The following is a 23,299-nucleotide window of genomic DNA, read 5'->3' on the forward strand; positions in this document are numbered from 1 at the left end:
TGAGCTCCTCCTGACACAATGAAGGGACAAGTGAGGACTGGCAACTTGTATTTTACTAAGCTCATAATTGTTCATAAACCTCATACTAATCAGCTGCCCAGAGCTGACTTCTTTCCTACTGGAGTCAAAGGTTGTCTCAGTTGAGAAGGGTGTGTTTCAGTTGAGCTTACTGACTCATGACTCATAATGAGTAAGAAAAAGTGGGTTAATAATGTTCACTTCAGCCATCATCCTGTGCAGTCAATCAGTTTAACAAGTAGGAAAACATCCTGAGGAGTGTGATGTTGGTTGGAATCGGTAAGCTCAAGTTCAGTGTTTATTAATGAATGATTTTTTTAAATGTAGATATCAAATTTAGTGTGATTTATTTTATTATTCAAACAGAAATACAGTAAAAACAGGAATAGTGTCAAATATTATTACAGTTTTCTATTTAAATATATATTAAAATCTCATTTATTCCTGCAATGGCAAAGCTGAATTTTCAGCTGTCATTACTTCAGTCGGTGTTCTTCAGAAATCATTCTAATGTGCTGATTTGGTGCTCAAGAAATATTTCTTATTATTTTTCATTTCTAATTATTATATCTACTTAATATTATTTGTGTGTTTTACAGGATTCTTTGATGAATAGAAAGTAAAAAAACAAACAAACAAAAAAACATTTATTTGAATTAGAATTCTTTTGAAACAGTGATCAATTAAATGCATCCTTGCTGAATAAGTATTCTTTCTTTCTTTCTTTATTTTTTTTAAAGATTTGACTCAAAACTTTTGAGTGGAGATTATGAGTGGACAAAAACTTTCTTTCACAATGCTAATCAGACCAGAAATACTTGACTGATGTAGCCTTATTTAGTTTTCTAAGCATCGGTGTTAATATAGGTCAGGCAAAAAGGAATGCAGAATGGCTTGCCATCATTGTGGTCTGTCATGCAGCCTCACAAGAGCTCTACTCACTTAAGTTCACACTTCCTGTACCTCAGGAAGAGTGTTGTACCACAATAATACAGCGAAGTCTACATACATATCAGTAGCCTACTTACAGAACTGTTCACATTGGTACAATTTTCATTCCATTTTTATTTGACTGTTTCATTTCGATAATATTAAATATCAGGTAAACAATGCATTTTTAATGCAACAATTATTCTTGCTCTTTTGTGGTTTGTACTGCGTATCTTGTAACTGTGGTGAATGTGGTCTTGTCTTGAGAGGTTTCCTGTGGCCACTGTGTCAGTAATACAGTTAGTTATAACTGTACAAAGCTGAGCAAACAAGAATCTATGCAGGGTGGCGTAAATGTTGTTTAGTTAATGGAATAGTTCATGCCAAAACTAAAAATTCTGCCATTATTTACTCACCTTCATATCGTTCCAAATCTGTGTTACTTTTACTCTTCTTTGGAACAACAATAACAAAATAATATGTTACATTATTTATAGAAGGTTTAGACGTTGTATTTTCCCTCTTTAAACATTAGAGGGAGACATATTCAAATGCGTTGGAAGAATAATACAGCTGCTATCCTTAATTCAGCCACAAAAAAATATGGAACTGTTTATACCGGACACATAGTCATTATCTCATTGAATTGAACGACTAAGCTAGTTAAACATTTCCCCTATGATTTATATGGCATTTTATTGAAGAAGAGCACTTCTGGTAAGTGTTGAAATCACTTATAAGTCACTTATTAAACTTTATTACCTTGTTTGTTTAATAACAACATATGTTTGTGGTGATCGAGTGAGTGACATTTATTGATGTGTGTATAGGGGTTGTGATTTATAACTGTACAATATTCATTTGGCTATGGTTAAGCTATATTTTTATCAATAGTAATTACTCCTAAAAACAACAAAAAAGCAGTAGATTTAATGGCATGTCTATGTGTATGTGTTTTTAAGGGAATGAAAATTAGCATAGCCTATCTATATTTGGAGAAATTAGATATTGTCTCCTTGTAATTATTGCCTTGTTCCTGTTATAATATGCTGTGGCACAGTTTTTCGTCTTTACGAATATTGCATATTGCTTCAACAGAAGCCCAGTTAACCCTGTAAATCCTACTGTATCATATTTAAAACATTTTCTGGACTGAAGCAATATAGGTTTAATTGTTTATTCATACGTCATAGTATTTGAGGAACATTTATTTGTACATCTCTCAGTGGTTGCATTTGGGTTTTGGTTCTTTTGCAAGGACCTTTAAAATAACTGCAATCTTTTGAAATCAAGTGATAAATGCGGTCAAGACCTGACTGGAACTACTTTTTGAGTTTCCTGGAAAATAATTTCGTTCGTCAGCCAATCAGATTCAAGCATTCAACAGCATTTTATATGCATTCTATGTAAGTTGTGTGTTGTTCTGTTCATCATCGCAATTAAAAGGTGTTGTTATTTTTTTTCCTGGAGTGTGCGGAATATGCATATGACAGCCTGATGTATTAGATATGATACTAAACATAAAACATATGCAATTTTTTAAAGGTGTTATTTAACATTTTGCATAAAGGTACAATAAACTGTAGATAAATAAATAAAATAAAATGTATTTTTCTGATTATTATTTCCTATGTCAGGTTTTGCAGGGTTAAAGACCTTGTCAAGAGCAGCGGCGTTGTGCAGTGGGCGTGGCATTTAAAGAGCTGCGCGAGTGATCTGTACGGTGCGCAGGATGGGCCAATCATCATCCAGCAGCGGCAGCAGCTCTTCACGCGGCTGTTACAGCGCAGCACTCGCGAGCTCCACACGAGCGCGAGTTTTTTCTTCTTCACATACCGGTGACCGGTTAGACGAGAATTCGATGAAAACCAAGGAGCTGCAATCTGTTCAGAAGTGCTGGCGAGACGATTTTAAAGAGGGGAAGACTTCTGTGGATGTGAGAGTACATGAACCGAAAAAACTTCTTTTAAACGCGAGTTCTTCCGGTAATCAACATGCGACCGAAGACTTGATTCTTCTGAGTCGGGACACCCACTTTGAAAGTTCTGATTCCCAAAGCGGACAGAAAGGAGTAGCGTTACGCGAGGAGAACCATGAGTGTTGCGTCTCGCCGTGGGACATGGAAAGAGTGTCAGAAGGAGGTGCCGTGACTCCAAGCAGAGTTTCGGAGGAAAATGTGACCCAGTGCCTGAACGTACCAGACTTTTTAGTAGACTTCAGTTGCTCGTCTCCGTTATCCAAACTTAAAATGACCAGAAGTACATCGCAACCCCCCGTGTCAGGTGGGCTGGGTGGAGAAGCGGAGCAACACGCCTCAAATCCATTCCCAAGGATTATTCCCAAACTAATAGTCACCCATGATGATTTAGGTCCTGGTCAGGACAGTCCGCACATTAGTGATTTGACTTTAAGCATGAGCGGCTTTTCGCTGGACCTGCATCCCGATGAGGACTCGCCCTGCTCGGACAGCGGCTGTGGAGGCTCCCCTGCGCCCTCTCTGTTCCACAGGAAACTGTCCAGCTCCTCCTCTGCTGGATTATCTTCTGCCTCGTCGTTTGAGGAGTCTGAGGATGATTTCACAGGCAGCGACATTGAGCCCACCAGTCTGTCCCCCAGTATGATCGGCAGTCCTGATGAACTCACAGGGGTAGGTGTCCGGTTTTCCCAAATGCTTATAGTCCTTTAGTACTTTCAAGGTCCCATTTTATATATATATATATATATACACTGACCTGTTATGTGTGTGATTTTTTTTTTTTTTTTTTTAAAGTACTGGGTAGTGTTACCCCTGTGAAAAAGAAACTACAGTTTACTTTAAAAAGTGTACAGCACTTGTAGACAATATAAATGAAAGAGAAAGCCACCTGAGTGTACTTGCAGTCCACTTTCACGAGTCTTAAGTACACTTCTAAAAAGTGCACTTTGTAATGAAGTCAAATTGATAGAAAGTTTTACTCTAAAAGTACATTTCTATTTTATTTTAATATTTTTACAAACCTTTTGTCCTGCTTTAAAGAAGTATGCTTATATCGATGTGTTGACTAAAACACTAAAGCACACGTAAAGTACTTTTTTTTTATTTTAATTGCAGAAATATATGCAATACAATAGTCTTGGCAAAAATCAAAAGATCCTCCGTATTTTCCTTATTCATACAAAGTTAAACAAAAAGGTTATCTTCCTTCTGCAGTTATTAAGTACAAATACATATGAAAACACACGAATACAGTGTTCTTAGTCTTACTATACAAGCACATACTGCATAAATATACATACAAACATGTAAACATGTGCCTAATACAAAACCAGTACACTTTTATGTTCAGCTAACGCATTTAAACTGAATTAGGCCTACATTTTCTTGTAAATTACATGGTGTTCAAAAACATTAGGCCTAAATTTAGATTGCACTTGAGAATTTTCTTTTAAAGTATACTGTATCTCTAAAAAAAGAGTACTTAAGTGTATGTCTCAATGGTTAGGGGCAGGGCTTTTGAAGTGTTTGTGCACCAACCCTTTATTATCAACTTTATTATCCTGTTGCAGACATGAGGTCTTGTGCTGCCTCTTATCTGTTGATATTCCTCCAATAAAATACATTGATGAGGACTTTCTGATTACCAGCAAGGAACTTCTCGATATTAAATTTACAACTGTGTTGTTCTTGAGTTGCTTTTGATCTGTTCAGCTCCAGTTGGCATACGATTATGAGAATGTTTGAGTCACAGTGAAACTATTTATTAGAAATTACAGCTATTTTTAGCTGCTTATCTGTACGCCACCAGCTTTTGTATTCTGAAAGAGGTGAATCTAAGATGCATTGACATGCATATATAAAATCAGTACCTGTTATTTTATATATAACTCATCAGGCTTAGGAATCATCCAAAAGGTTACTGAAATATTGTAGTTTCATTCTTTCTGAGAGTCTAGCAGTTTTTCAGTTTCAGATGTGTATTAGTGTTTGTTGGCTCTTGGAACAGTTGATGGGTGAGACTCATTAGAGAGATGATTTTTGTTTTCTGTGGAAAGTTAGTAACTACGCAAGTTATTTGGCTTTTAAATGCTAGAGACAAAAAGTGAGTAAGATTACCCTGATGTTGTTCATGGGGATGTTTTTAAAATATGAGCGAAACTCCAAAAAATAGAACTGTGACATTATTTCCAAAGGTCACTGATTGATTTAATAATACGTTCACTATCATTCATAGACTGACTAATAGAGAAGTCAGACTTCATGTAGTGATACCAGAGATTTCATCTGGAAAAATCCCGATTCTTTGTGTCCGCCGCCTGAATCTCGGTTAAACACGTGCTCAGCAAGTTTTTATGCCAGGATAGATAATCCATCTGAAACTGGGCGGCATTCTGTTACAGACTGAAACTTTGAGTTACTTCACATCTCTGATGAAACATTTGTTTACCTTGACTTGAATAGAAACTCTGATCTAGCGACCTGTGCACTGAGTAGGCTGCATACAAAATACAAAAATAAACTGTTAATGAACCTCAATTGGTAAAACCTGACGCTAGCAACACTACTATTTGAAAAATAAGTGCTATTTGTTTTATTTGAAAATGGTCTTACTGTGAATTACCATGATACGTGTTTACGAGGAGTTATGTGACTCATTTCATTTGAAAGCTATAGCTTTTTATGTCTCTGCTGAACAAGACCATGAACAAGGTCAGCAGAAACAGGCCTGACATCATACAATATGCATTTCATCAGCAGTTCTGTGCTAATCTCTAATTTCCCATTCAGTCTCTCATTATTCAAATGATTAATGTTAATTTTGTGTATGTCAGGCTGGTCTGTGAATCAGGATGAATCAGCCTGAAGAGAATGACTTTCAGGAAGTTCCCTGACTCCTCGTAATCTTTCCATCTTTCCTGCACTTTTTTTTTCCTGATCTTTTTTTGCCATTTTTGGAAGTACTTATTTCTTTATTAAATGGTTCTCTGGAATACTGGAATACTCTGAAGTCCGATTGGTCAAAGGCAGCAGTACCAGTTTTTTTTTTTTGAAAGATACCTTTTATGCTCACCGAGGCTGCATTTCGTATTTGGCGAAATACAGTAATATTATCAAATATTATTACAATTCAAATGAGCCGTTTTTTCCATTTGAATATGTTTTAAAATATAATTTATTCCTGTGGTGGCAAAGCTGACTTTTCAGCAGACACTGACTGTGTCACATGATCCATGAATCATTCTAATATGCTAATTTGGTGCTCAAGAAACGTTTTCATTGTTATCAGTGTTGAAAACAGTTGTGTCTCTTAATATTTTTGTGGAAACTGATGCTTTTTTTGCAGTGTTCTGAATAAAAATATATGACATTATTATTTTTAATAATAATAATTAAGTGCCACTATTATGGATTTTTGAAAATGACCTTTCATGCAGTTTGCAACACAGCTCTAAGTGAATGAAAACATCCTGCAAAGTTTTAAATCTGAAAGTGCACCATGTATAAAGATATCGTCTCTCAAAAGAAAGAGTCGACTCTAAATCGTTTAAACGAGTCATTTTTAAAACGAATCCCAAGCTGTTTCATGTTGACGTCAAACATGAAACATTAACATATTGCCCGCCCACTTGTTGCGTGCGCAGACCTGGGAAAACTTGATTTTCGCCTTGGTCTGAATGAAAATGCAAATTCATTCTTTGCCACTAGGTGCCGCTTTTGGAGCGGTAAAAATAGCGGTTTATCAGGCATTGCAGGCATGATGAAATGGAAATTCAAATCGACCAATCAGACCAATTACCGCAGATTAGCGTCACGCAAAGGAGGGGTTTGGAAAAATGAATCGTTGAGTAAATAAGGTAAAAATAAATGCATATTATAAGACAATGAAAGTGTTTTTTGGCCTTGCATGCATGTCAACCTGTTGTTGGGGACTTCCAAAACCAAAATATGAACCTTTCATAACCCATAATAGAGGCACTTTAACAAAAAAATCTTAATCTTTTAAATATGAGAGACTAGCACTGTAATGTACACTACTATCACTTCACAGTCTCTCTCAAATAATAAAATAATTATTTTTATTTGCTTATCATTCGCCATGTAATAAGCCATCAAAGACACCCAGTCAGGGTTTATTTTGTATGTTATCATTTATGAATCTTTTTCATTTGCATTTGCAGTACATTAAACTCATCCAAGCTGCGTTTTCAAATTTTTTAGTAATTTTTTTGGAATGATTTGACCCTGTTCTATCAGCTGCAGACATCCACAGGGCTTGCTCACAAAGACGCACGTTATGATGCCACCATTGAGCCATAATCACTCACACTGTCATGGAAAACTGAGTTGTGGGTGGTTCCTTTGTCGCTAAGTAACCATGAATCCATATATGGTGTTGCTTCTCATTTCTGTTTCTTCATCTGTTTCTTAATGTGTGTCATGTCTTACTTCAGTGCTCATGACACGGATTATTGTGATTTGTTTACAGTTGTGTTCGTGAATTACTATTGTTTGACTCTTTTCCTGCTGAGCGTGCTGAGGAAATCTCACATCGCTGCACTTTGCGATGATGAAACAATTCATTTCACACCATAAGCTTGCTCCACCACTTCTAAGACAAAGCTAAACACTCACTCCATACAAGATACTAGCTTGAAAACACTTTACAGGAAGAATGAAAGACATCTAGCTGTCTCTGTTTCAGTGTTCCTGGCGCTCTAAAGGGTGTGAAGCTGTTGGACAGGTTTATCTTTATTATGAAAATGCTTTAGGAACTTCTTAGAAAGGAGGAAGAGAGATCAAAAGAGCAAGAGGGAGGGGAGAAGTGGAAAATGGATAGCTGCAGTGAGGGAGGAGGTGGGTGATGAGGTGGGTGATGGGGTGGGTGGGGTTTTTACAGCGTGTTCAGACACAAACAGCCCAGAAAAGCACATTTATTACATTAGTGGTGTTTGCCAAGGCAGACGACGCTATAACTTGATTTAATATGTACTAATACTTATTCAAATGGTTTATTCAATGTATAGTAGTCAACATTTGAAGTGGATCAAAACCTTTCATCAAAGTTTTCCTAAAACCAAAATGCGTTCTTGTCTTAGGACAATTTTGATTAACTTTTTTTGATCCACTTCAAATGTTGACTACTATACTTAACATAATTTGAATTGTTGCATGTTGCAAAACCTTTGTTTTAAAAAGTATTTAAAAAAAAAAAAAAAAAAAAAACACTTCAGTGTTTCTGCTTCAAAATTTCTTTTTTAATTTAATTTGTTACTTGCTCACATTATTGATACAAGTGAGTAAATACTAGACCAATTTTATTCAACTCTTTTTTAATTTTTTTTATTTTCTTCAGTGTACTAGAAGATCTGATCACAGAACAACCTTTTTTGTACCTGGTTTCCTGAGTAGTGTTGTTATTGTTAACTAACTGAAACTAGAACTAAAACCAAAACCATTAAAAATCATTTGAAATCTGAAATAAAATCAAATGTACATACTAGGATGAAAATCTTTTAAAAACAAAAAAGTATAAATGTTGTCTTGGCAACTATCTGAAATAAGTTTAAGTGCTAAAATTAAAACAAACTAAAAAATTAAAGCTAATTAGAACTATTAAAAAAATGAGAAAAGCACATATAAAATTGAATAAAATATAACATCGCATGAGTAATAAAACATAACTAATAAATTACTAAAAACCAAACCTAATATAAAAATACAATGAGGTCTCTTTGGGCCAATAAGTAAAAGCAACGATGTAACAACACCCTCATATCATTATATGTTCTTTTACACATTTCTTTCTAAGCTTGTCAGTATGCAGGAGTGAGTAAGAGTGCATATGCTTCATAAGAGCAAGCAAAGAAAAGGTGGATTAGGGTCAGAGAGGGAGGGAGAGTAAGATAAGACTGTGCAGGGGGGACATCTGAGAAAGCAGGAGGAAAGGCAGTGACCGACGAGTGAGTGACTGATAAATTTACTGAGACGGTGAAAGAGACAGCTGAGCTGCAGACGTGCATGTGAGCGAGAGACCTGCTCAACAGAGAGAGAGAGTTATCAGACTTGTGAGGTAATCAGTGCTCCGTGCACATGATGTGAGTGTATGATGGCTCAGTCTGCTTCCCGGATGCATGTGTGGTTACAGGGCAGTGCGGGAGTCGTGGGTCTCTGCACGCTTGTTTGAAGTGTGTGCTTTAAGTGTGCGGTTGTGCATGCTTTTGTTTGCCCATACATTTGTGACTGACTGCTGTCTTGCTTGTCAGGTAAGAGACATTCACACACACTGCTGGGGAAATTTCAAAAGGATCAATGACAAAATGGAGAGTTAAAAAAAAAAACTAGTTTAAAACACGCGTGCCATTCTTGAATTCATGTTTATAAAGTTTCAGAAAGTTATATACTTTACAAAAAATCTGTTTAATTTGGTTTAACAATCAAGTACAAATATCAGTCATAAATATCCTGTTTTTGAGGAGGTGCAGCACATGAGATTTTACCTTCTGAATAAGTCACATTTTACGAGGGGTCTTCCTTATAATATCATTTACTGTTTTTGTTTTGCTTTGCATTTCTGTTTTCATGTTGCACTGCGAGTTTTATGAGTTGGCTGAAATAAGTTTTTCAAATATTATTAGAAGTCAGAAAGCTTTATTACCAAGTATGTTTACACACACAAGGAATTTGACTTGGCAACAAGAGCTTCTGCTTTATTGGGCAGTAAAGCAATTTTTTTTAAAGACACAAGTCTGTTTAAAAGTTTGGGGTCAGTAAGATTTTGTTTTTTTTAATAAATGCATACTCCGCAAGGATGCATTAAAGTTATCTAAAGTGACAAGGTAGACATTTATAATGTTAAAAAAGTTTAATTTTTTTACATAAATGCTGATCTTTTAAACTTTGTTTATCAAGAAAAAAAACTGTTTCATGAGCGCCACATTTGTGAAGGATCACGTGACACTGAAGAAGACTCGAGTAAGAACTGCTGAAAATTCAGCTTTGAATCACAGGAATAAAGTATATTTTAAAATATATTCAAGTAGAAAACAGTTCTTGTAAATTGTAATAATATTTCACAAAATTAGCCTACTGTTTTTACTGTCTTTTTGATCAAATAAATACAGCGTTAATGAGCATAAGAGACTTATTTCAAAAACAAACTTTTTAATGGTAGTGTAGTACTCAATGTATGCTGTATTAAAAGATAAATACTGTCAGAAAAGGTTCTGGATGTTCTGTGAGTTGTATATGCAGTAGATCGGTCTAATAGCAACAGTAACCTAACAAATAAGCCTCTGTGCGTGCACGTGTGTGTGTGTGTGTGTGTGTGTAAGTCCTTGAGATAAGTCAGACATTAAGATAGTGCAGCTCTGTTTGTCCAGGGTGGGTTTGACCTTTGACCCAGGGGTGGATCTCACTGTGACGCTCCACAAGGCCTGGCTGTTATCACCATAACAACAGCTCATATTCTGGAATTATCAGAATGGGAGTGTTTTGCAATCACAATTGAGATACAAGATATTGTAAGCATTAAACATAATGTTTTAGGTGTTAAACAATGGTAGGTATGATTTTGGTGCCTGTTTTGGAAGTGAAATGTAATTAATACTTCTCCTGAAGTTTCAAGAAGTGTGTATAACCAGGCAGAAGGACAGGAAGAAAGACAGAGGTATTTTATGAGGTGTCGTCTGTCCCCTGTTGGCTATAGTGTCGTCAAAGGGGGTCAGTCAGGAACCGAGAGGACAGACTGAATTACATCTAAGTGTGGAGAGCGAGCTGTCGACTTTAAAGAGCACACGGTGAAGGGGGGATGGTTTGGGAGGAGGGGATGAATGTATGAATTGTAAAGAGGAATAAAGAGACCTGAAAGGGGACAGATCAAGAGAGAGATGCTTCTCTCTTGCATTTTTCTAATTTAATCATTTAATATTTCATTATAAATTGTTGCTGTAATTACACTACCAGTCAAACATTTTTGAAAGAATTCTCTTCTGCTCACCAAGCCTGCATTTATTTGATCCAAAATACAGCAAAAGCAGTAATATTGTGAAATATTTTTACTATATAAAATAACAGCTTTCTATTTGAATATATTTTAAAATGTAATTTATTCCTGTGATCAAAGCTAAATTTTCAGCATCATTACTCCAGTCTTCAGTGTCACATGATCCTTCAGAAATCATTCTAATCAAGTTGATTTGCTGTTCAAGAAACATTTTATTATTATCAAAACGGTTGAGTGCATTTTTTTTTCAGTATTCTTTGATGAATAGAAAGATCCAAAGATCAGCATTTATCTGAAATAAAAGGCTTTTGTAACATTATACACTATACCATTCAAAAGCTTGGAGTCAGTATAATTTGATACAAAATACTATTTTTATTTAGCACGGATGCTTTAAATTGATTAAAAGTGACGATAAAGACATTAATAATGTTACAAAAGATTTCTATTTCAGATAAATGCTGTTCTTCTGAACTTTCTATTCATCAAAGAAACCTGCAAAAATTCTACTCAGCTGAACATTAGAATATTACAGTGATTTCTGAAGGATGATGTGACTGGAGTAATGATGCTAAAAATTCAGCTTTGAATTACATTTTTTAAATATATTCAAATAGAAATGTTACAGTAAAAATATTTCATAGCAAAATAGTTTTTGCTGTATTTTGGATCAAATAAATTCAGGCTTGGTGAGCAGAAGAGAATTCTTTCAAAAAACATGAAAAATCTTACTGTTCAAAACATTTGACTGGTAGTGTATAATAATAACATTTTATATAATTTATTTTTTATTTCACATTTTTCAATAAAAAAAAAAATCGCTAAAATCAAAAACATTTATTTTCAGGTTGGAAAAAAAGTTGTATTCTCAGACTTTCGTATATGAGTTGTTTACGGGCAGTTACCAAGCATATTCTGGAAACTGCTCATTCCAAGAAGAGTTATGTTGTTTCCGCATTCCTGTTAAAGCAAGTGAACAACAGATAAAAAGAAAAAAGATTTAAGGAATTATGGAAGGAATTTGTCAGTGATGTGAATGTGAAACGTCATGAGGAGGTTTTTCTGGTTCCCCTGCAAACAGCTGGGTTATGTCATTTCCCACACTCACACATTCCTCATTGATTAGAGCTTTATAATCAATAACCTTAAATCTGTGAGTCCATGTGCGTCACGCCTTCTGTGTTGACCTTGTGTCGCAGATAAAGTTCTCCCTCCGGAACTTCAACCTGAAAAACAAACAAAAAAAAACAGTGTCAGTGTTTTTACAGAAACTCAGTCTAGACAAGTGTTTGGGGTAACGAATTATAAGAAATGCGTAATTACAAGAGATACGTAATCAGATTACTTTTTTAAAAGTAACTAGTAAAGTAACTACTCTTTAATTTAGTTTACTTTTTCAAATAAGTAACGCCAGTTTCTTTGTTTCCCATGTCTTGACTGACAGCTCTTGTGTTGCCATGTTGAAAGAAATCGGGAGTAAGTGCAGAGGCGTTGCGTGCGCTGTGAACATGATGTTACTGTAGCTCTTGACTAAATATGAACATGTATTTACTCATCTTGCTTGTACAAAAACAGATTCAGTATTCCTCAAAATGAATAAAATCAGTCAAATGCAAACTCCAAATATTATACAAACCTGCAATTAAATATCATTTATGTATTTAATTCCATTTTATTAACCAATGTCTTTGCTTCCGACCTTCAAGGGTCCAATTCAGCCATACTATGCAAAAAGTATACATTTGTGTTTCATTTTTGTTATTGCTGAATGAATAGTGTTGAACTTTCTTCTCCTGTGTCATATTCTTAATGCGATTTGTTTGAGCTGCGCCCTCTACTGTACAGACATGAATTTACTTTTCCTTCAGCCTGAGGCCTATTCATTTCACTTTTGGTGTAAAAGCGCTTTTACATTTGTAAAAGAAGCAAGCCCTACCCAGATTTAAAAAGTAACTCAAAAGGCACGTAACGCATTACTTTCCATAAAAAGTAACTAAGTAACGTAATTAGTTACTTTTTTAGGCAGTAACGCAATATTGTAATGCATTACTTTTAAAAGTAACTTTCCCCAACACTGGTCTAGACACTAAATGTTTGTTTAAAGAAAACAGATGTGGCTTGTTTTACAATTCACTATCAGTTTTACGTATTTAGCCTGTTTCGATAATTTATGAATGAAAGAAAATGCAGCATGTTGGTCTGATCTGTGCATATGCGTTTTTTGATTTCAGGCTAAATCGTGGAGGAAGTTAAAGACTATGGTGCACTGCTCTCCATTTGTGGTTTCATTTAAGAAACGATATCCTTGGGTTCAGCTCGCAGGCCATGCAGGTAAAAACAAATTCTCATCCTGTATTGATGAAAAAGCTTGTTTCTGAACCGATCGCTGCCCATCATTTTGGACTGATGAAATGAACACTGTTTTTGCCTCTCTGTGTGCAGGTAATTTCCAGGCAGGCGAGTATGGGAAACTATTGAAGAAGTATTGTGAATGTGAGCAGCAGTGTCTTGAGAAGCTGATGAATGACAACCTCCGGCCGTTTGTTCCTGGTTACTATGGTATTGTGCAGCAGAACAACCAGGATTACAACCTAATGGATGATCTGCTGACCGACTTCGACTCCCCTTCAATCATGGATTGCAAGATGGGAAGCAGGTAAGAACATAGATATGTTCGGATTTATTTTTCAAACCCCAAAACCGCCCTAACCAAACAAACTAAATTTATAGTAAAGCGGCAGGATATGGTTAACGTCATAAACTGATGTGTGAGGGGCTGTGGTGTGATCAATTGGGTCAATTTTTTTTTTTACCACAGAACATACCTGGAAGAAGAGCTGGTAAAGGCCCGTGAGCGTCCTCGTCTTAGGAAGGATATGTATGAGAAAATGGTGGCTGTGGACCCAGGAGCGCCTAGTCCAGAGGAAAGAGCCCAGCAGGCAGTTCTCAAACCTCGATACATGCAGTGGAGGGAAACGCTGAGCTCAACCGCCACTCTTGGCTTCCGCATAGAGGGCATCAAGGTGAGAGATCACATGGGATTTATTCAGAAAGGACATTGATCAAAAAAGACTGAATTTTTTTTACTGTTTAAATAAATGTGTAATGGTTTCCATAAAAATATTAAGAAGCACAACTGTTTTCCATATTGATAATAATAAGAAAGGTTTCTTGTGCACCAAATCAGCATATTAGAATGATTTCTGAAGAATCACATTATGCATTACGGGAATAAATAATATTTAAAAAATATATTAAAATACAGATCAGTTTTAAAAATAGTATTAAAGATACAGAACAACAAAATCTTTTTATAGATGTGATTAGTAAAACCACTAAGTTGTTATCTGTGTACTGCAAAACATGCAAATATATGTCATAGCTACTTTCCCGATTCAGGTTTGTTATTTATAGAGCTGACATTTGCACTTTTTGTTATTATTAAAAACAAGTAGCATTAACATGAACCGTTCACGCTGTGTTTAGAAAGCAGATGGCACATGCAACACCAGCTTTAAAAAAACCAAACATAAGGAGCAGGTGATGAAGGCCTTGAGTGACTTTGTGGATGGAAACACACCATTACTGGTATGTGGCTTCAAAGGAAACGGACTGTTTTAACTCTGCACTCGAGCTTTTATTTCATTCACTTTAGCCAATTTCCTGTTTTATTTGATAATCATACTTATGATTATGTATGATCAAACTTATGATCATATCATTATGATAATCATACTTTGATAATGTTGATTTCTCTGAAGTGATGTTCTGACCTCCAATGACTTTGTAAAATTAAGAAATAAATGAAAGAGGACCTGTTACATTATTACTGTAGTTATTATAGCTAACAGGTGTTACTGTATTTAAAAAAAGCACAAAAAAAGAACACAAAAATTGTCATTTAAATTATATAATTATAAGTTATTATTCTGAATTCATTAAATTACCACCTTTTCACTGGACAAATATAGTAAATATTATTTTATTTTATAGCTTTTGGGGGAAGCATATTCATAATATGAGGCCCTGTTACATTATTACTGTAGTTAAGTGAGTTCATTAAATTGCCAACTTTTCACTGGACAGATATTTTTATTTAATTTTATTTATTCATTTGCCATCATTTCTAGTCCATTATTGTACCTTACATACTTTTTTTTTTTTTTTTGTAAACATAAAACAAATACATGAAACAAAAATGACTATATGATGTCTATTATAGATCAGTGCTCATAACAGTAATTAATTCTTCCGTTGTAGGTGTTTCAGGCTCTAATTTACAGTATACCCAGGATTTTATTGCAATAGTTTTTTATTTTGTATTTTAGCAGAACTGGAAAGCTGTATTAACCAATCAGAATCCAGAAACTGGCAATGGGTTATTACAGTGGTCTTGAACTGTTTTCAACAGTTTTTTTTTGTTGTTTTTTTTCTTCAGAGGAGTTATCTGCAGAGGCTGGAGGAGCTACGCAGCGCTCTAGAGACGTCAGAGTTCTTCAGGACACACGAGGTGAGGAATGTTCTTTCCATGTTGTGAAATCTTTTTCCTGCCTGGGCCAAAATATTTCCATCTCTGGAACACAAGAAGTCATGTTTCATAAGCTTAGAACATTGCTCTGTAAATTTACATATTTAAGAATCCGTTCCGTTTCTCATCAGGTGGTTGGGAGTTCTTTGCTGTTCGTTCACGATGCTTCAGGCCTGGCCCGAGTATGGATGATTGACTTTGGTAAAACCGTCCCACTGCCAGCACCCCAAACCCTGGACCACCGCACGCCCTGGGCTGAGGGAAACCGGGAGGACGGGTACCTGTGGGGTCTGGACAACCTCACTGAGATCTTTGGAGACATGCTGCAGGACGCCACCCCTCCCTCAACCTGATGGGATACACAGAACATGCCTGAGCCCGGAGGATCACATGTAGGGACACGTTGATGGAGGGAGGCACACACCAGCATATTAGTTCTGAGACGAGTGTGCTCCTGTGCTGTCGGAGAGATAAAGAGCCAAGTGGAAAAACTCCAGCTTATTTTGTCGACAAGCTCTTTTTTTTCTTTCTTTTTTTGCACATGTGGTCCTGCAGATCCACAGAAGCTCCAGTGTCAAGGGTCAAAACACTGATACTGAACCCAAACAGACTCGAGGAGCAACAATGAGAAGAAACTATCATTTTAAGGGCGCACAGCCATGATTATTCTTTTAAGAATATATGCTAAATTCACTTCTTTTTTTTTTTTTTTTTACCTACAAATAAGATAACACTATCAAACTGGAATGTGCTTTTTGTTTTGTTTTTCCTTGTATATTTTTCTTTGGGTTTCCATGGTTATGTAAATAGTGCTTTATTTAATTTTTTTTTTTATTTCTGTAGTCTAACCCATACCTCATTAATTTCTGAAAGGTGGACTAACTGCCATACTACAGGCAGACTGCTTTCTTTCAGTTTCCTGTGGTCTTCTAATCTTGATGATACTTGTGGTATATGATATTTCCATGACTCATATGTCCTTTTGAATTTAGCAGAATGGTATCACCTCTTTAAACAGTTCAGTCAGCAGAAGTTTTACTACCAAACAGTTAACATATTGGCTTTGTCAGAAATAAGGTAGTAGTTTGTGACAAAAAAAAAAAAAAATTTTTTTTTTGCACTTCACTAACTGCCCGAGACATTGAAGACAGTTAAAACCCACCAAGATTGCATTTTATTAATGAGAAATAGATGCAGTGTTTCTTAAAACTAGCCACGGTTACAAAGACACAACAAGCTAACAGGTATAATAAGTTATATACACATGTTGATGGAACAGTTTGTTCACACTTGGTAACCCATCAGTAACTGACCTGTTTGCATTGTTAGTCATATGGTTCGGTTTCTAGGTTAGCCAGTTGCATGCAAGTTTAGAATGGGTTTGAGAGGTTAACCATCTTTATCTGGATCAACGACTATTAACCTGATTATTTTTTTCTTCTTTTTTTTTTCTTTAAATAAATAGTTTTGTGAGCTTTTGTGTTGGTACACAGCAGAATGACCTCCGACCTCAGCTCTTTCCACACCATAGCATGCACTGTGGAGTTCAGCTTCATAGTGATCACATCAGCTTATTTGCATGAAGAACAAATCTGATGGTTGATCTCTCAAACTGTAGTGGAAATTTTTTTTGGTGTGTTAGCAGATTGTAAGTGTCAGGGACACTGATGTCATGTTGTTGAGACGCATTAGTTCTCAAATTAGGTGCTGTGGTCAGCTCAAAAAAGACAAAGCAAAACATATTCCCATCATAACTTCCATGTTTGCTTAATTTCAGATAGTCATAAAAAGATAACACCCTCTTGCACAATATCACAACTGTGATGTTAAAGTCATTACCTCACCTGGACACTTTTTGTTGACGTTAGTTTACGGAACATGATGTTCTACCACTCTGTGTGTGTGTGTGTGTGTGTGTGTTTCATCTTAGAGCTTCAGAGATTGTATTTTCCTGCACACTGTCTGTTGGTGTGTCTGTCAGCATTCCAACACAACATTCCCATCTGTCAGTATTTCCTTACTGTCTTTCAGTATTTCCTAAACTTAATGTCTCACACATTCTTTTGGAGATCCACTGCGTTGTTTACAGATTATACAAAGTATTGTGTGTCATTCAAATTGTTGAAATTGGTTTCTCGCTACCACACTGGATGTTTTAGATGACATGGAAAGAGAACTGGAACCTTTTTTTATTTTTAGTTGTCTCAGCCCATTTAATACAGTTTGAGACAACTGTTTAATTGCAATAGGGACAAAGCTGAGCATCTGTACTCACATCACCTTGAATCTTTGTCTTGAAAGCCAATAATACAATAAACTGGAACTGTTATTGTTTAATATACTGCGTTTCTTCTGTTCACTTTATGATTCACCATTACTAAAAGAAACGATTGTCGAAACACTACCATACTGATTGGGGTCATTTAGGTTTTTTTTTGTTTTTTTTTGGACTGGAGTATGGAATATTGCTGGAAATTCAGCTTTGACATCACAAAAATAAATTGCATTTTAAAAGATATAACAAGCAGTTGTTTTAAATTGTAATATTTCACAATATTACTAACTGTATTTTTATAAAATAAATGGAGCCTTGGTGAGCATAAGATACCTCTTTCAAAAACATTAAAAAAAAATCAGTCACTTTAATTTAAGGTCCAATTCTCGCTATTAACAAACCATTAACTCCTAATTTGCTGCTTATTAATAGTACGATAGTTGTTAAGTATTGGGTAGGGTTAGGGATGCAGAATATGGTCATGCAGAATATATGCATTTTAAAGTACTAGTAAACCGTCAATATGTGACCCTGGACCACAAAACCAGTCATAAGTAGCACAGGTATATTTGTAGCAATAGACAACAATTTGTGTTTCTTTTATGCCAAAAATCATCAGGATATTAAGTAAAGATCATGTTCCATGAAGATATTTTGTAAATTTCCTATACCGTACATATGATTTCTGATTAGAAATACAAGTGCACTTCCATAATGTACTTAAAGTGCTCTATTTTCGCACACTACTTTTGTACTTAATATACTAAAAATGATTCTTTAGTACTTCTTAAGATAAACTTAAGATCATCTAAGTGTACTCAACTGTGCTATTTTGAGTCACCATGAATATGAACTAAAATGCACTTTTAACATACTATCTCTGTATTAAAAAAATGTATTTAGTTACCACTTGTACCCATCTTTCATACACTAGTAGGACACTCAAGTGTACTACAAGTGGTAACTAAATACGTTTTTTTAATACAGAGATAGTATGTTAAAAGTGCATTTTAGTTCATATTCATGGCGTCTCAAAATAGCACAGAGTACACTTAGATGATCTTAAGAAGTACTAAAGAATCATTTTTAGTATATTAAGTACAAAAAAGTGCTCTATTTTCGTCCTCAATAGTATATTCCTATACTAAAGTGTTACCGACAAATCTTACTGACCCTAAAATAATAGCACTATATTGAATTGAACATTGTCGTGAGTGAGGAGGACATTCTGGACATGATTTGGATTACAAGGATACTGCTCACTTTATTACGGTAAATGTTCTATTCCTGCTAAGTGATGTTTTCCTCTGTCATAATTTCCTGTGTGGAGAGCAGCTCTTCCTCAAGTTGCACAACAGAAGGGTTCTGAAACCGCTGGATGACATCAGAACAGCCAAACACTTTGTTCTATAACCGAGGGTCATCAGTAAATGACATCTGACTTACATCCTCCGTTCAGTTTGTTTGTCCTGAACCGAACTGAATGTTCTGATTAGTCTAGAGGATTACCTCATACTGGTCAACAAAACAGTTAACCGTCTAAATGCTGTTAAATAGTCAAAACGGTCAAAAGCATTATTGTTTCACAAACTTGAGAGCTAGCAGACACCACCATGAGAAAAGAGAAGGATTCGAACCACAAAATGTCAAAAATCTACCAGTTTATTCTTTAAAACCACTTGCTTGTGAAATGTACTTCAAACCAAACTACAAATACGAATCTGTCTCTGTAACCATTCTTCATTCTAAAATCCTAATATCCTATTAATTAATATAATTACCCTATTCTGCATACAGAAAGTAATTTATGTTTTGCATTGCACCTTTAAAAACACTCAAACTATAAGGACACCTAGTGGACAAGAACTGAAAATACAGGTGTGCAACCAGCTCCTGAAAGAGCTCATACGGCCTGAATAGGAGTCTTTGGTGTTCTTGATCAGCTCTTCTGTGTGTTAGTGTGGAGCAGAAGCACTTGTCCCGCTAGACCGTCCTGTACGCCGCCAGGAGGAAGCACGTACCTCATCCCATCGCTGGCTCTCTGAGGGTCCATCTCCTTGAGTTGACTGTTGCTCTGTGTTATCAGCTCAAACTTCCACAGCTGGTAGCGTAGACTCTTCCCCTGCTTAGCCAGAACAAACACCTCTTTAATGTCATCGGTCGGCCATGAGACAGAAGCCTCGTTCTGAGAGAGATGCAGCCAGGGAAGTGTGAGGTCAGGGGGGAAGTGTCTGCTGTCCACACACCCCTGTCTTAAGCCTAATAACACACCTGGATAAAGACAGAAATTATTAGACTGAAGTACTGTTTCGTCATATACCTTTGTGACATACGTTTCAACTTACTGAGTTTGTTAATTGTTGAGTCTCACCTGAGACGACTGCCCAGTGGGCTTTGTGACCATTGCGTAAACAGGGCTCATGATTAAAATCCTCATCATATCTGTGCCAGCGCTGTCAGGAACTACAAACTGTCTGAACAGATGTCATTCGTTAATAGTGTAATATGCACATGACTATGAATATGTGTATTTGTATCATGTTGTATTTGATTATGTTAGCACATGCAAACAAAGTCGTCAATTTAGAAATGTGGCCTTGTGTCAAAAAACTAAACTAAACTAAATAAAATACACTCGGAAAACAAAAAAAGGAATAGAGGTAAAATAACAAAATTCAATAAAATGTACAAATAATTTGAGAAAACAGTGATTCAAATAATAAATAAATAAAATAAATAAAAATAACTCAGTGGTAAAATAAAAAAATAAATAAAACGTATATATTTTATAAACTTATTATTTATTTTTATTTTACCACTGAGTTTGTTATTTTTTTGGATCACTGTTTTCTCAAATTATTTGTATGCTTGTATACACACACACACACACACACACACACACACATATTTGAAAACTTTGATAAAAAAAAACGTGGTCCAGTGGTAATAAAATAAAATAAATTTAAATAATAAAAAATAAAATACAATAATTTCAGAACAGTGATCAAAACAAAAAGAGGCCTAGAGGTTAAATAAAATTTACAAAAAGAAATTCAGAAACACACACACACACATTAGAAAACTTTGATCAAAACAAAAACGTGGCCTAGCGCTAATAAAATAATAAAAAAATAAAATAAAATACAAACTTTCATTTCAAAAAACAGTAAGCAAAACAAAAAAAGTGACCATGTGGTAACATAAATAAATACATAAAATAAAATGATTTTAGAAAACAGTGAGCAAAACAATAAAAACAATCGTGGACCAACATGAATAATCCAATATGTGAGTAGTAAAGATACGGTATAAGAACAGGTTGCCCGGCAGCGAGGTGTTTAAGAATGACAGCAGTATTTTCTCCCATCATGCCTCCTGATAACCTCTGAACTCTGCACCCACACACTTCCTCTGCCAGCTTGGCCATGTCACTAGCTATTTCAAAACAGAAAAAACACAAACATTGTAGCATTTAGTAGTCTTCTGTTTATAGTGTGGAAAGCCACAAATACCCTTAAGACAATTACCCAACACTAGTTCCTTTTTCATCAACATGGTAATACTTAATTCCACTTAATATGACAGTTACATTTACTAAGTACCAGAAAACATTTCTCCTTGTTCAGTGTAGCCGTTGTCTTTTGCCATCTGGACCAGAGTCTCCAGCACCACTGTCTTAGGAGGCTGCAGAAGATGAGTCGCCATCCATAAGGCCACAAGACCACATCTGAAGTTACATACAAGAGCAGAGAAATATCAACTAGCAGTAAAAACAACAGCAATGGACCGATGTATTGTCAAGACAGATATCAGCTGATAAGCTTTTCTATTTGGCCGATAAGTGTCAGAATACAGGGAAACGTAACATTACGTTTATTAAATAATCTTTTAAGTTCTTCACTTTATCAGTGTTATTTTAGTATCATTGAGATACTATTATAGTTTTTTATTAATATTTTGAATTAGTTTTTATTTTTAGATTTTCTGTTTTTTTGTTCTGTTTCTGAAATTTTGTTGTGTTTTTGTCATTTGTATTAATTATAATATTTTTTATTCATTTTTAGAATTTATTTCAGTACATCAAGATAAACTAAATGAAAATGAAAACTGTTTCCTTGATAACAAGTTGAATTTTTTTTTCAGTTAAAGTTTTAAAGTTATTTTTTGTTTTTGTCTTGAACTATAATAACCCATGTCTTTTTGTTTACTTCTTTTTTCTTTTTTATGCATATTTTTAACATTCTTTATTTGTGCAAAATACTATAATAGGATTACATAACAAGTTTCAAATTATTATTCTCTTTATTTTACAGGTTAATTATTTTTATTAAATTTAAATGATTTTCCACATTCTGACTCATTTTAAAATTATTTATTTCTAATTTAGTAAACATTATGTAATATTATAATACAGAAAGAATAATACATTTTATTGCAGCACGTGTTTTGCTATCTTTAAATTAAATAGTGTGATATCATGTATACACACATGCATTATACAGTTGTGGTCAAACCTTTGCAATTAACAAAATGTTAATTATTTTACCACAAGAGGGATCAAAATTCATTTTATCCCTCTTATTTTGATTTTAAAAAACTATAAAAATTAATAAATGTTACGTCCCTCTTATTTCAGAAAAACAATTAAGATTTGCAGATTAAGGTGTAATTTTTTGACCACAACTGTATACAACAACAATCACATATCAAAGCTCTAAAATATCAACAACAAAAATTACATATTTTTATGGAAACTTACTGTGGACCATCTTGAATAAGTGAAGGCACATACTTATTGAACAGCAACCACTGCAGATCCTTCCTAAAACTTCATGGAGAAATGTTGAGAAAAGATAAAAAGTGATCAAGGCTGTACAAAAAAGTTTTTGGAGTACAAAAGTGCGGTTTGTACTCGCCTGTTTTCTCTCTGTCCTAGAATAATTCTGGCCTCTTCATAGTCCCCTTCTACAGGGGCCCTTCCCTCTGATAAAGCCTGGTAAAGTTTCTTTTTGCTGGACACTGAGCGAGCCAGTGATGGAGGTGGAGGTGGAGGTGGAGGTGGAGGAGGTGCTGCAACATCCTCCACAGACATGCTGCTCCAACACACTTTCACACTGTGGAGTGAATGAGAGAAGTAAATGAAAAACAATAGACAACATGTAAGAGTATACTGATTTACATGACATGGTGTCACAGACGTTACAATGTAGTGTCCAATAAAACGACACCAAAACAATGCTGCAATGAATGCACGTACTAATTATATAAGAATTCGCAAAATTACACGAACCTACATCAGGAAGTTAATTCACTATGTCTACTAGTAACTGGCTGTGAAGTGCAGCTGAAGTCTGGGTAGTGTTCTCTATTTAGGGAACACCAAATAAGGTCATATACTCCCATGGTCGTGAGAGGAAAAATACAAAAACACCAAAGATAATAATATTTTTTTAATGTGGCGATGGCGATATATTTGTATTAAACCAATTAAAAGGGCATGCTATCGTTTGTTCAATATTAGAACCTGCAATTTATATATTTCCTATTCAACGACGTGACAGCCGGACA

At 35.2% G+C, this 23,299-nt stretch overlaps 2 protein-coding genes and 1 long non-coding RNA gene across 7 annotated transcripts; 1 reads left to right on the forward strand and 2 right to left on the reverse strand.

Moving 5' to 3' along the window:
- Positions 1–1,001: 1,001 nt before the first annotated feature.
- Positions 1,002–2,731, reverse strand: LOC131524436 (uncharacterized). Its single transcript, XR_009266981.1, has 3 exons — positions 2,605–2,731; positions 1,365–1,401; positions 1,002–1,231 (listed from the first exon to the last, which is right to left on the reverse strand). It is a non-coding gene; the product is annotated as an uncharacterized LOC131524436 (long non-coding RNA).
- Positions 1,548–17,795, forward strand: itpkcb (inositol-trisphosphate 3-kinase Cb). The gene is made up of 8 exons (XM_058751564.1): positions 1,548–1,665; positions 2,586–3,595; positions 13,160–13,259; positions 13,371–13,584; positions 13,747–13,951; positions 14,415–14,516; positions 15,367–15,438; positions 15,588–17,795. The coding sequence occupies exons 2-8, from the start codon at positions 2,681–2,683 to the stop codon at positions 15,807–15,809; spliced, it is 1,830 nt and encodes a 609-aa protein (XP_058607547.1). The 5' UTR covers positions 1,548–1,665; positions 2,586–2,680; the 3' UTR covers positions 15,810–17,795.
- A 1,580-nt stretch (positions 17,796–19,375) lies between these two features.
- actmap (actin maturation protease) lies at positions 19,376–23,289 on the reverse strand. Of its 5 annotated transcripts, none has more exons than XM_058751534.1 (7): positions 23,026–23,289; positions 22,648–22,845; positions 22,491–22,559; positions 21,334–21,458; positions 21,037–21,166; positions 20,103–20,173; positions 19,376–20,002 (listed from the first exon to the last, which is right to left on the reverse strand). In XM_058751534.1, the coding sequence occupies exons 2-7, from the start codon at positions 22,821–22,823 to the stop codon at positions 19,671–19,673; spliced, it is 903 nt and encodes a 300-aa protein (XP_058607517.1). In that variant the 5' UTR covers positions 22,824–22,845; positions 23,026–23,289; the 3' UTR covers positions 19,376–19,670. The 5 variants fall into 5 exon arrangements, with proteins under 5 accessions (XP_058607517.1, XP_058607516.1, XP_058607515.1 ...); XM_058751533.1 differs by having other exon boundaries at positions 22,989–23,289; XM_058751532.1 differs by having other exon boundaries at positions 22,935–23,289.
- Positions 23,290–23,299: the final 10 nt, after the last annotated feature.

Source organism: Onychostoma macrolepis, chromosome 18, assembly GCF_012432095.1.
Source record: "Onychostoma macrolepis isolate SWU-2019 chromosome 18, ASM1243209v1, whole genome shotgun sequence".
NCBI classification, from domain to species: Eukaryota; Metazoa; Chordata; class Actinopteri; order Cypriniformes; family Cyprinidae; genus Onychostoma; species Onychostoma macrolepis.

What these genes read in the sequence shown, in the direction of transcription:
- itpkcb (XM_058751564.1), top strand. Translation starts at nt 2,681, where the DNA reads ATGGGCCAATCATCATCCAGCAGCGGCAGCAGCTCTTCACGCGGCTGT. An exon ending in GATTGCAAGATGGGAAGCAG is followed by an intron (nt 13,585 to 13,746) that starts GTAAGAACATAG and finishes TTTTTACCACAG; the next exon opens with AACATACCTGGAAGAAGAGC. An exon ending in TCCGCATAGAGGGCATCAAG is followed by an intron (nt 13,952 to 14,414) that starts GTGAGAGATCAC and finishes CGCTGTGTTTAG; the next exon opens with AAAGCAGATGGCACATGCAA.
- actmap (XM_058751534.1), bottom strand. Translation starts at nt 22,823, where the DNA reads ATGTCTGTGGAGGATGTTGCAGCACCTCCTCCACCTCCACCTCCACCT. An exon ending in CTTATTCAAGATGGTCCACA is followed by an intron (nt 21,459 to 22,490) that starts GTAAGTTTCCAT and finishes ATGTAACTTCAG; the next exon opens with ATGTGGTCTTGTGGCCTTAT. An exon ending in ACAAGGAGAAATGTTTTCTG is followed by an intron (nt 21,167 to 21,333) that starts GTACTTAGTAAA and finishes GTTTTGAAATAG; the next exon opens with CTAGTGACATGGCCAAGCTG.